This window comes from Hydra viridissima, unplaced genomic scaffold (genome assembly GCF_058129835.1).
Source record: "Hydra viridissima isolate aposymbiotic clone 2 unplaced genomic scaffold, HvirCarnegie_v1 scaffold_12, whole genome shotgun sequence".
NCBI classification, from domain to species: domain Eukaryota; kingdom Metazoa; phylum Cnidaria; class Hydrozoa; order Anthoathecata; family Hydridae; genus Hydra; species Hydra viridissima.
Window position 1 is genome coordinate 8,611,949 of NW_028324311.1, and position 13,331 is coordinate 8,625,279.

Here is a 13,331-nt window from a genome sequence, read left to right on the forward strand (position 1 = left end):
CAGCTCCTCGATACTTTCCAGTTAAATGACAGTGATCCCACACTTTGTCACTGTTAAGATCATCTTCGCAAATATGACACAGGGTTGCAGTCTTAAAATTCTTTTCATCCTCATCCGTTACCACTTTCTTTTTTACTATATCAATCTTGTCAAGAATCTTTATAAGGTCAGCTTCAAGCATGGTTATAAACTTTTGAGCTACGTCATCCTCTTCGCTTTCAGCTGTGTACATGACTGGTTCTCCTTTGTAAAGGCTGTCGTCAAAGCATTTGATATAATAGCAGAAGGAGCTTGGTACGTGTTTTTGGTATTGTTTGGTGTACGACTCTTTAGAATTCGGTGTGCAAGTGTTAAGAGGTTGGATGAAACTTTCAAAGTCAGCATAGACAACGTATGGAACTTTCATACTCCTTTGATAGTTTTTAAACCGAACCGTCGTCCCTTCTTTAGGAAGTTCGATTCTTACTGCATCGTTGTCATAGCAATAAGGTTGATGCTGTTGAAGCTTTTCTTCCTGGTCATAGCCTTGCAAGCAATTTCTGCAATAATGTTGTTTTCTTTTACCTTTTGATGTTTGCGTAGACAATAACCGACTCAAACTTTTAATGAGACAGTAATGGTCAGTGTCGTCGTTTGAAATAAACAACAAATCAACACAGTGCTTTCGATCTGTAAAATCAGATACTCGCAAAGGGTAAAGTTTTTCATTTTCATACCCAAAGACGTTCACGCTAATGTCAGGATTATTTTTCTCAAACTTATCGATTTTATTAAGCTTAACAGGAAACTCTATTCCATCCCAATTCAGCTCTTCTGATTTTAGAACCAAGTCTTCATCAATTCTTTCGTTGTCTCTATTTTTTAAATTCAACGCTCGAGCGACTGACCATTTAAAGCATTGATCATCCTTGTTTTCCATGTTGATGATCGCCTTTTTGTCTTTCAGCTCTTTAGACAGTTCAATATAGGAAGAACCGCTGATAGGTTCGTAATCAGTAAAGTTAATGTCCATCCTTATAATCTTAGACAGGATACTATTAGATCCTAAAGCATTGTATTTAACACTATTTTCCAAGACTTTTCCTTCCATTTCACCCATGAGCTCTCTTACATCCGTAGTCGCTAGAACAATCTCTGATCTTGATGAAAAGCTCGCTTCTCGAGTCACTTCTTCACCAGTCATCATGCTTACAGATTTCATTTCACACGTTAAAATAATTCTTACTCTGGTGTTTCTTTCCCCCTCCATGGTTTGAATGGCAGACTCTCTCACCAAATTAAAAAAGGATGCGAGGTCTTGGTATTGAGAAGAAGGTCTATAAGAAAATTGTCTTACAGAACTCTCTGCTGAATGTTCAGTCATTTTAAACTTTACTTTAATTGGTTTTGGCAAGGGCTGTTTATACTCTGTTTTTAATACAAGCGATTTGATAGACTTTATTTTTTCATCGATTTTGGCCGCTGCTTTGCTTACCTGATTCTTGACTACTTCAGGAACGTAAGGCTCCACCCATTCTTTAACATCATTAAACTTAGTTTTAACATACGACGCCACACTTTTTACAGCCGACGTCAGACTTGAAAAAAATGAAGGTCTAGGTGGAATGACTGGTTTTGGTGTTATAGCAGGTGTTAAATCTGAAACAGGTTCGTCAAGGATAGGTCTTTGCAAATGAGCTGGTTTTGGAGCAATAGGAGGCTTTACCACAGGTCTTGGTGGAATGATTGCTGGTTTCGGAGCAATAGGAGGCTTTTGCACTGCGGAAGGAACAATCCTTACTTTTGTTGGCTTTATTGAAACTTTTGTAGGTTTTACAGAAACTTTTACAGCTGGCTGAACAAACCTCACCACAGTAGGTCTACGAAAAGCAGCAGGAGGTTGTAAAACCATTAAAAGATCACCCTTTCTCATTTTAGAATACCCTCTTATTTTTTGCTCTTTAGCAATTTCTTTTAATTCTTTCAACGTTTTGTTTTCCATTTTATTAACACAAGATTTTTTATTTAAACCATTTTCAATTTTTAAATTTGACATATATCAAATTTAAAATTTTCTACCTCCAGAAATCTCATATTTGTAACCATCTATCACTTTTCCATTTCTGCATTCAAAGTACTGCCAGCTATGTCCTGTCTTTTTATGAGTCTCGTAAGCAGACTTGTACTCAGCCACCTCACCAGTATCCACATGAGTTATTTTCAAATGTAAAGGATTATTTCTAATTAAACCAAGTCTAGCATATTTTGGATCGAGAGGTTTCTTTTCTTTTTTCTCATGTATTCTAGGTCTTCCCACTGGTCTCACCTCTTTTGAGTTTTCCAAAATGACATCTTTATCAATCAAGTTGTTCTCAACAGCAATCATCATGAGCGACATTTTATTGTTTGACGTTTTGGAAACCCCATTTTCTTTCAGCAATTTTTTCAAAAGTTTTCTTGTGTATGTCATCTTTTTTATTTGTAAAGATTTTTTTTAAATCAAATTCGATTTTTTAAAATTTATGTCATTGATGAAAATTATTCTAAAGTTTTCATACACAATGTCATTGGAACCAAGCGAATGATTTAAAATTGCGCTTTTTAGATTTCCAGAAATCTTTTTCTTCTCCTCGAAATCACAATCCAAACCAAGCACATACTTGTCAATCATTCTTAACTTTTCTTCTTTAGGCAAGCCTTTCCAAGTACTGAGATGATCTTTGATTTTCTTTTCCATTCGTGAATATTCAGTCTCACCACTCCATACAAGTCGGTAAAGCTTGTCTCTCTCTCCATCACTGTACTCTTTTGGAATATTAAAATCTCCGTTTTCAGTGACGTAAACAGATTCGCGAAACACACCTGTTTTTCCAAATGCAAGAAGCTCAAGATGTCTTTTTTTATTTATGTCAGTCTCTTTGATACTACATTCTAGAAAAAATGGAAAAAACTGTATCATTTTATTCTTCTTTTAACAGATTTAGATCCTTTTTCGGTCTACCCACAGGTCGATCTTCCTTCACGTCTTTAATCAATATGTTTTTATCAATCAAGTTGTTTTCAATCGCAAGCATCATGAGAGACATTTTATTGTTTGACGTTTTGGAAATTCCGTTTTCTTTCAGTAATTTTTTCAAATCCTTTTTCGTATATCTCATTTTTTATTTAAAAAAAAATATTATTTTGAAAACATTTCAATAAACAACATTCATTCTGCTTCCATCTGATTTAAGTCTGAGCAATTTATCGGAAATGAGAACGGCAAAGGCTTGAGTGTTTGCAGGAACGTTTGCATTGAATGTCGCTTTTATTTGTACATCTATCACTGAAGTTTTTAACCTCTCAGCTTGCTTGCTTACGTCAAAAACAAAAAGAGGACAAATGTATCTATAATTCATAGCAGATATATTGGGTTGAGCTATAATTTCGTTTGTTCCATAAAGTCTATTGTCAAACTTAGAAGCATCTCTATAAGCTCTTGAGTATTTGTTGTTATTAAAGTCTAAATTGTAATCCACAGCGGGATACCTTTCACTGTTTAAAGTGACATATATGTTCTTCAAGTCGCAGTGATTAAAGACTGCAGGATTCTCTGTTTGACTTCCAGATTTATTGGTTTGAAATCCGACAACAACATACCTAGGCCTTTCACTAGCAGATCTTGCGCTTAGCCTCCAACTAAAGTTGTTGGATACAGGAACAGCGATGGTGTCGCATTGTCTAGATCTGAACGAAAATGGAACATCTACTTTTGATTCAATGATTTTGTAAAGATTGTTGCTAGCTGCCACAGAGGGTGTGACATGAGGCATAAACAAAGATAATTTAGTTAGATCTACTTTTCCTGCAGCTGTTGCTTCTGTTCTAAAAATAACATCACTATCGCTTTTTCTCACAAGAGCAAGTGTATGCTTAAATCCATAGAGCACTTTATCGTAATCGTCGCAAAATCCAAAAATGTGTTTTAAAGGGATGCAAAACGAAAACGTTCCTTTTTCTTCAGTTTGCTTGATGATGTAGTCTTGTCTAGCTTTAAATCCAGAGTTGTTGACAAGATCTGCTAAAGCTGTTGTGTCTCTTTGCCACAGCTGATTCATTCCTTCAGACACTGGGAACTCTACTGGATATTTAAGGTATCCAATCATGGTGGTAGCTTGTCCAGGTTCGTAAACGGTCTCCACCTCTTGATTCGACAACTGATAAGAAATCTGACTGAACATAAACATGATACCGTTGTTAACAAGAGTAACGACATCTGCATCAGCGTAGGAAGTTCCATCCGCTTTTAAAAGTCTTCCTTCAACCAAAAGGTATGCCTCAGATGGAAGCGTGAACAAATCTTGCTGCTCAATATTGATTCTTATTTCTCCATCCACGTTTAGATTCTTATTCACTGGCTCGTATTCGTGAAACTCGAATCTCTCAATTTCTTCATCCACAATAATCTCTTCTGTAAAATTTAAAACATCGGAATTTGCCATTTTTTATACATCAAAGAAAAAAAATTTTTACATCCTCATGCAATCAAAAGCCCATTTCCTCTTTTTACCAAGTCTTGTATTCTAATCGCGTTGTTCTTCGACAATCCTGATCCAAACATAGAATATTCATCTATAACTGGTGGTGCTGCTACCGCTGCTTTGTTAACAATGCTTGAAATAATTTCCTTGCTTTTAAGACTGAGATCATTCTTTGCAGCTGGCTTTGGAGTTCCAGTCTTGGCATACAATTTCTCAATGGTTTTTTTACCTTTATCAATAGCAACATCTTTAGCAGTGGAAATGGCTGTTGAAGCTAGCTCTTTCCCTGCAGATTTAGTAGCCATGATGGCTTCTCTCCCCAGTTCAGTTTTTGCAATTTTATTAGCCAAAGTAGATGCTGCTCTTGAAGCGCTTGAAGATGCTGCTCTTCTCAAGAAATTCTTAAGCGTGTCCATGATTCCACTTCCACCCACAATATGCTTATTAACATATCTATTTCTATAAACGATCATTTTTTATTTCCAAAGATTTTTTTTTATTTCATATCGATATACGCCATGATAGCCTTGTACTCGTCTTTATTAATCCTATTCTGCCTCAACAGCTCATCGCATATGGAAACAGCTACATTTCTCGACTCTTTATTTCCAGCATGCCATGCAGCGATGCTCAATTGAAGTTTTTCCACCAACGCATTTGGATCGCTCGGAAGAATAATCAAACCATGACCTTTTTTTTCTTTAAGTCTGCTTTCAATAGGTATGATGAATTTATTGTATTTCTCAACCTCTGTTGCTTTAGGCTTGTTGTGTCTCGCATCCGACTTTACAGCCTCACTCTCTACTAAAATTTTCGAGTAATTAAATACATCTTCTGCTGTCACGTTCTTTGAAACGTTTGGATTGGTCATGAGATCCCAAAGACCTTCTGTTCCTTCATACCTTTCGCCTCCAACAATCATATCGTTTCCTTCAAACATCACCTCCATTTTTCCAATCGTATATTGACCATCGCTTTTGCTCAATTCAAACTTGTTCTTAAAGCTTCTTTTAAATTCAGCTCTTGCGTTCAGATCAAACAACTGATCATCCTCAGGAAAAATAGACGACTCTAAAGGCGCTTCTTGCTTGATGCTCTCCTCCTCCTCTTTTTTAACCTCGTTTTTAACCTCTGATTTTATCTTTTTGAACGTCTTCTCATTGCTTTCAATCAGAGGCTTGTAAAGCTTGCTCAAATCAGTCTGAAGATTAGCATCATAAATATTTTCATTCAAACTATCTTGATAGATTCTTTTTCTTCTTTCAACAAGTTCTTTCACAATTTCATCTCTCTTGTTAGGATCTGTTATTTTAAAAAAGGGCATTTTTTTAAAACGCAAGAAAAAACTTAAACGTAGACTTATATTTGTTTTTTAGATCTTTAATTTTTCTTAGATTCTATGAATCCCATGGAAATCTACGATTTCTTAGATTCGCTTGCGAATCCGTGGAAAATCTATGATTTTTTAAACATGTTGTTGAACGCTTTTATTGCATCTTCTCTTCCTTTTTGGATCAACGACTCTTTGGTTATCTCGTCAATGTTGATTTTTGTTTTAGTTCTTATTTCTTTCATCAGACTCTTAAACTTTTGAAGCTCGTCTAAAATCAATTCATACTCTGAATCGCTCACAATGTTGTCTACTAATGCCTTTGAAATGTGACTGTTGATGGTGTTCAATTTCGACTCGGCCAACACTTTAATCTTTTCATGCTTCTCCGCTTTTAGTGCTAGTTTTTTGTTGACTTGTCCTCCTACAATGGATAAAAACCCCATTCCAATAGCCACACCTTCACACGCAATCGCAATAGGAGCAGCAGCGATGGTGCTCAAAGTTCCAATTCCAACAACTCCAAGTGCAACGCCACCTGCTTGCAACGTAGAGTCTACAAAAGAAATGATTCTGAAAGCGCGATGATACTTTTTGCTGAGATGCACTCTCTTTTTCCTCTCGTTGTCCATCTCTTTTTGGACTTCGCTTATTTTTTGAAGACGGTAAATGTGTCCATCATCTGCAGGAGCTGTTGGAAGACCTGGATAAAGTTTAGATTTAGCATCGTAATTGTATTCCATTTTTATTACAAAAAAAATATTTTTTTTCACTCATTAATGAAATTGACAAAGCCTAAACTTTCTCCTTTTTTAATAATAACATCCGACTTGCTGTTACTATAAATATCCATAATCACATTATCCACCGGCTCTGATAGCATCCTGATGTTATTGAAATAATCCAATTTAGATTTTATGCTTTCTTTCAAATTCACTAAAGCTAATCCGCTTTTAAGTTTTATTCCAAACATAAAATCTAATTTCTGATAACTCAGACGAAGTAGTGTGATGTCTTTTTGAGCAAATACTTCATACTTACTTCCCACTTTTACAGGAGGATGCTTCAAATACTTGTCGAAAAAAAGATATGATTTATGACGAGCCTTTCGGTCGTTAATAAATAATTTTTTATGCACATGATTCTCCATTTTTATTATCACAAAAAAAATTAATTTTTAATACACCATTTTATTCTTTGTATGTGAGGAATAAAATGATTATTGTTTTTAAGCAGCAGAAGCACACACTCTATATTCATCCTTTTGAAAACCTTCAATCAACGCTTCAGTCTTTAATCTATTTATTCCATCCTCATCTGTAGTTCTGAGTCGTCTAATAATTATTTCACGTGGTCCAACAATATATTCTCTCTCATCATCATCATCATCATCTCCATTGTAAATGGTGAAGTTGTTTGCTCTCGTTTCATTACGCATATCTTGTAAAAATTCATTATATATATAATCATCATATTCATTTTGTTCTTCAACACTCATCGAATTGTAATCTAAAACTACAGGGTCATCCAACATAGACTCATCATCATCTTCAGCGTCAACAAATATAAGTCTGTTTGCACTCGCTTCAATATTATTGTTAGGTCTATCCTCTGGATCATCATCTTCAGGGTCAACCAACATATACCAATTGTTAGGTCTATCCTCTGGATCATCGTCTTCTAAAAATTCATTATCTGACATACTCATTGTTATTTTTTATATGAAAAGAAATTTATTTAACTCATTTTCAATTTTTTTTCTTTTATCTGTACATTAGACTCATGGAAATCACTAGTGATTTTTTAAGCGTAATAATAGGCTTGTCCTAGAAGAAGGTAAAAGCTTCCGGATTGACCAACTTGAGCATCACCAGAGTTGAGCGTGACAACGAGTCTTCTTCCAGCTGCAACAGTAGGCATAGAATCTGCTTCTCCAAAATTTCTGTAAAAAGAGATGGTGGTGGTGGAACCGATGGAGGATGTGGATTGATACAAAAGTCCAGTCGATTTGTTGTTGAAGGAAGTCACATTTGAGCCGTTCCATGAGGACAAATAAAAATCTTCCAGTCCAGAAGAGGAAAAGATGCATGTGCTGTCACCGTCATATCCTGGAAAATACGTGTAATTGTTGGTGTTGTACGGTGTCCAAGGAGTGAGAACAGCGCCGTTACCTGGAGGTAGATTTCCATCGTACATTCTAACTCTGGACTCCCACCAGTTTCCAGAGGCGCCAATGACGTGCATCCTGATGTATTTCAACGAGGCACCATTTCCTTTTCCGCTGGTGTTCAGCAAAACGTATTCACTGCCATAAGTGGTATTCAAATATCGAAACGTTCTGCAGTACAGCTTGTAAAGAGGGATGGTTGCAGGAATGGAAGCAAGTGTGGAAATGAACGGTTGAATCCAGTACGTGATGGCTGTAGCATTTTTGTTGACCAGTTGAATGGAGACGTCGTTTCTGAAAGGCATGTCCAACGTGAAATATCCTCCCAAGGAAGTGGTGTTATACATGTTGCATCCCTGTAAAGAGTTGGCGTAAAAGGCTCCTCCCAATGGTGAGAAAAGCAAATCGGTAGCAAGTCCTGTTTGATCCACTCCAACTCCTTCCGTGGTTTCTGCATAATTTCCTACATTGATTTCTCCGTCAGTAAAGATTCGAATAAAAACTTGACCGGGAATATTCGTTCCAGAGGTACTGTATAAAGCCAGCCACAATCTTCTCAGTACTCCAGATTTTCCAGAAAACGTAAACACTGGCGAAGTGGTTAATGCTGCAACTGTCTGAGACTTGAATCCTAAACTGGTAAAACTAGATCCTGGAACGACACTGGTCAAACTCGATTTTTGTAACAACAAGTCTACATAATTCTTTGTTGCTCCATCTTGCGCGTTGACTGGATCAGTCACGTTGATCAATTTGTGTGAGTTCAAATCCAAATCTGCATTTCCAACAGTCGTTCCACTTGAAGCATGCGTGTCCACATAATTTTTCGTAGCCGAATCCGAAGCTGATGTGGGTTCTGCTAAATTAGTTAGTTTATGAGCTGTCATGTTAATGTCAGTGTATGAAATAGTGTTGTAAGAGACTTTGGTGTCTACATACCCTTTTGTCGCTGCGTCTTTTAAAGCGGTAGGATCGCTCACATTGATCAACTTGTGAGAGTTCATGTCGATGATCCCTGTGATGGTGCTGGATCCGTCTGTTTTAACACACTGGCTCGAACTCACATCAACGTAATTTTTTGTGGCAGCGTCATGCAAATTAGTTGGCTCATTCAAATTGATGGCTTTGTGAAAATTCAAATCCAAGTCTGCAGTTCCAATCGATGATCCTCCTCCTGACGCATGCGTATCTACATAATTCTTCGTAGCTGCATCGTGTGCGTTAGTCGGTTCACCCAAATTGATGATTTTATGAGAGTTGTAATCCAAATCTGCAGTGATGGTGCTGTTTCCATCTGTTCTGACATAGAGATCACCTGTTATAGTTGTTGCTGAATAAGGATCATAAAAATACCTCCCTAATTCAGTTCTTCCAAATTTGTCAATCATTTTTTAATGATGGAAAAAATTTTTTCACCAAAGTGTGTTAACAACGCTTTGAAAGTCATCTCCTTCCTGTAATTTTTTCAAGACGTAAAGACACAAGTGTCCACAATAAGACGTATCACCAAATTGAACCCTTTCACTGTTGTAAAAGACAGGACTTTTCAAATAATGAACTAGCTCGACAAGAGGTGGCTGGGCATAAGAGTCAAAACTGTATTTCTTATCACCGTCTTTATACCAACACACCCAATGAAACCCATCTGTGCTAGAATCCCCCGTGTTAACAATTCCACATTCTTTTTTTCTTGGCTTTTTAGGTAATTCATCCCTCACAAAAACACCTCTAAAGTTTTTAATTTTGAGCTTTTTCACAGCATCTATTAATTGAAAGTTGGTGAGAGGTTTGTTCGGTAGTACAATTCCTTCAACGTTGATCATTTTTTTTAAAATTCAGAAAAATTTTAAAAAATCGTAGATTTTTCATGGATTCAAGGAATCTAAAAAAGGTTTTTACATTTCATCATCCTGCTCTATTTCATCTTCTTTCACCTCTAAATTCATGTCTTCACACATCATGATGCTATGAGGTAAAGATGCATTTTTTACGATGACGGCTTCGACCAGTTTAACTTGAATAGACACAATCGAAGGACCAATATACACCCCCTCAATTCTAAGTCCTCCAATAGCATAACATCGTTGGTTGATAAAATCGTGTCCAGAAGATCTAACCAAATTTTTATTACCACGTTCTCCTTTGACTCCATTTTTTATATCAAGATCTGTTTTCTTTCTATGAAATACAGAAGTAATGAGTATTTCATCTTTCACATTTTTAGTAAACGTCTTTGCATAAAAGACTGGTGTAGATTCAACATTATCAGCTTTATATTTTAAAATACTCAATTCTTCTGAATTAATTTGCTTTTTTCTTCCTCCTTTTTTAAGTTTGGCTGACAATTTATCTACTTCACCTCTAATGAACAAAGTAATCTTTTCCATTGTGCTAATAAACTTTGCTTCTTGTTCTGTCTTTCCTTTTTTAGCATCAAAGCAAACAAAGGACATGGAATACCCAGTCAATTTTTGTGTTGCTGGATCTTTATTCTCACACACACCATACGAAAATAAGATGGGAGATCGTAATACAAGAGGACCATCTCCACTTGGATAAGAATATTTTACTGGCACTTTTTGATAGACTACTGGTTTGGTTGCTGCGTAAATTTCTCCAACTGATAATTTACTCTCATCAAAATTTTCAATTGTAATAAAACTCATTTCTTTTATATAGAAAAGAAAATTATTTAACTCGTTTTTTGGAATAATGAAAATCTACGATTTTTTAGATCCATCCATTTCAGGTTCTCCGGTGCTTTTTTTTAACAGATACACCTAGACCGAATTTAGCTTTGGCTTTGATGATGGGAGTGATCAGTTTTCTTTCGTTTATCTCTTTTTGAGTGGGGTTTGGAATGGAGTTCATTTCTTCAAGCATCATTCGATCTGCTAAATTTCTGTTTTGCTTGTCGTTAAAATACTTGTAAGCTAAATCGTGGTGATATGCAGCATTGTCTACTCTATCCACCGGTTTGCTCCACTCTTGATACATATCGGTAGATGTGAGTCTTTTGTCTAAATTGGTTCCAGGTCCAGCAAAATTCATTCCTGGAATGTGCATTTCTCCTGGAAACTTTGCCCATGGAAGCTTTATTTTTTTTGAAAAATTGTTGATCGACTCCACCAAGTCTCCTCCATTGACTTCATTCGCAGAAACAAACTTGCATTTGCCTCTTCCGCAGACGGTACAAGTTCCTTTAAGCATATTTCTATTGCTCTTGCTTATAGAATGGTACAAGTTGTTCGTTTCTGTTATTCTTTTGCATTTGACACAATACATTTTTTATATTCAACATAATAAAAAATGGAAGTGATTGATTTGTCATGGAATGTAAATAAAAACAAAAGGAAAAATAACAAGCTTTTACCTAGAAGTATACGTGGAATCATTATTGGGAAATCAGGATGTGGAAAAACAACGTTGCTACTCAATTTACTTTTAAGACCTGGATGGTTAGACTATAATCATTTGCAAGTGTTTGGAAAATCTCTTTTTCAACCGGAATATAAAATACTCAAAAACTCGTTCGAGAAGAAATTGCCAAAGGAAGTTATTCTTGATTTGTTTAACATTCAAAGCAAAATTGAGGAATTAAACGTAAGCCCTGAATGCGTTATTAATGAAATTTCAAAAAAATGGGATAACACAGAGGATATGGAATGCCAATTTTTCGAAACGGCTGACGATGTACCTAATCCTGAAGATCTTGATTCATCCAAAAACAATTTAATGATCTTTGACGATTTGCAATTGACCAAACAAAACAAATGTGAAAAATATTACATCCGAGGAAGACATTCTAACGTTGACTGCTTTTACCTCGCTCAAAACTATTTTATGCTGCCTAGACAAACCATTCGAGAAAATGCTAATTTCATTTGCTTGTTTCCTCAAGACTTTAAAAACATAAACCACATTTATCAAGATCATGTATCCAGCGATATGGAAAAAGAAGAGTTTAAAAAGTTTTGTAAATATTGCTGGTCTCAACCTCACGGATTTGCCGTCATTGATTTATCCTCTAAAAAGGATTGTGGAAAATATCGAAGCGGATTTGACAATTTTTATTTTCCCAACTCTATATAAAAAGATGAGCGGATTTTATCTCCTTGCAAAAGCAAAAAAAGAAACTCCAACCATAAGAAACAGCGTCATCCAAACCGAGTTTGACAACCCCATTGAATTTGAACCTAATAAAAAGTATGAAATGGCCCTTGTCGGCTTTGACACTATTCACAGCTATACCAACATCAATTCGACAAATAATGTTTTCAGATACAGTCCTAACGCTGGTTCAAACAGCTACACCATTTACATCGAAGAAGGAGCGTATGAAATTAACGAGATTAATGATTATCTTCAGAAGGAAATGGAAAAACAACTTGGAAACTTGTATAGAAAGGATGGTGTTGTTATCGGTGCAAACCTAATGACTTTAAGATCTACTCTGAAATTTGGAAAACCTGGAGCTACAACAAAATATTGGGTGGATTTCAACGTGAACAACAGTTTAGCTCCTGTTCTTGGATTTAATAAAGCAGAATATACCTATGTAGAGAAAAAAGAAGATCCAGCTAATCCAGATAAAGTCACAAGTTATATTGACTATTACGAGTCTGAAGCACTTTCGAGAATAGACGATGTGACCATCATCAGAATCACAAACGATGCGATCGGAGCATCTTATGATAACGGAAAAAGAACATCTGACATTTACTCTTTTCATCCTGACACTCCTCCAGGCTACAAAATTAGCGAAAAACCTTTCCACTTGATATACTTGCCTATCATGGTGGGTAGAATTTCAAGAATGGAAACAAGAATTTTAGATCAAAACGGTAATTTGATCGACTTTAGAGGTGAAGACATTATCCTCCGATTTCACGTGAGAGAAAGAATAACCTCTGTGCTTCAAGATCTTTTTACGAGCAGCGCTGTTCAACGATAATTTTTTTTCTTTTATTTAAAAAATGAGTTACCAAAAAGTAAAATTAAACATTTCACAAAGTCAATCTGATAAAATTAAAAAAGCGATTCAAGACAAGACTGATGTCAATATAAGACTATCTCATCAAGACTTGAACGGTGAACATATTCTCGCTATCACTCATGCGCAATTGAAAAAAATTACAAAAGCGTATGAAGCTGGTAAAGGTGTTACACTCAAACTGAGCAAAAGACAACTTGCACACAACTCAACCATTGAAGGTGGATTCATCGGTGCTCTTCTACCGTTACTAGGTATGTTAGGTAGCACACTTGCAACAAGAGTAGTTCCTGCTCTCGCCACTGGATTGTTAGCAGGAGTAGGCTCTTCTGCTGGCTCTGC

General features: G+C 36.0%; 2 protein-coding genes across 2 annotated transcripts; one reads left to right on the top strand and one right to left on the bottom strand.

Moving 5' to 3' along the window:
- Positions 1-3,173: 3,173 nt before the first annotated feature.
- Positions 3,174-4,205, bottom strand: LOC149881097 (uncharacterized). Its single transcript, XM_090067934.1, has one exon. The coding sequence runs from the start codon at positions 4,203-4,205 to the stop codon at positions 3,174-3,176; it is 1,032 nt and encodes a 343-aa protein (XP_089924060.1).
- Positions 4,206-11,305: 7,100 nt separating this feature from the next.
- Positions 11,306-12,088, top strand: LOC149881098 (uncharacterized). Its single transcript, XM_090068216.1, has one exon. The coding sequence runs from the start codon at positions 11,306-11,308 to the stop codon at positions 12,086-12,088; it is 783 nt and encodes a 260-aa protein (XP_089924342.1).
- The last annotated feature ends 1,243 nt before the right edge of the window (positions 12,089-13,331 follow it).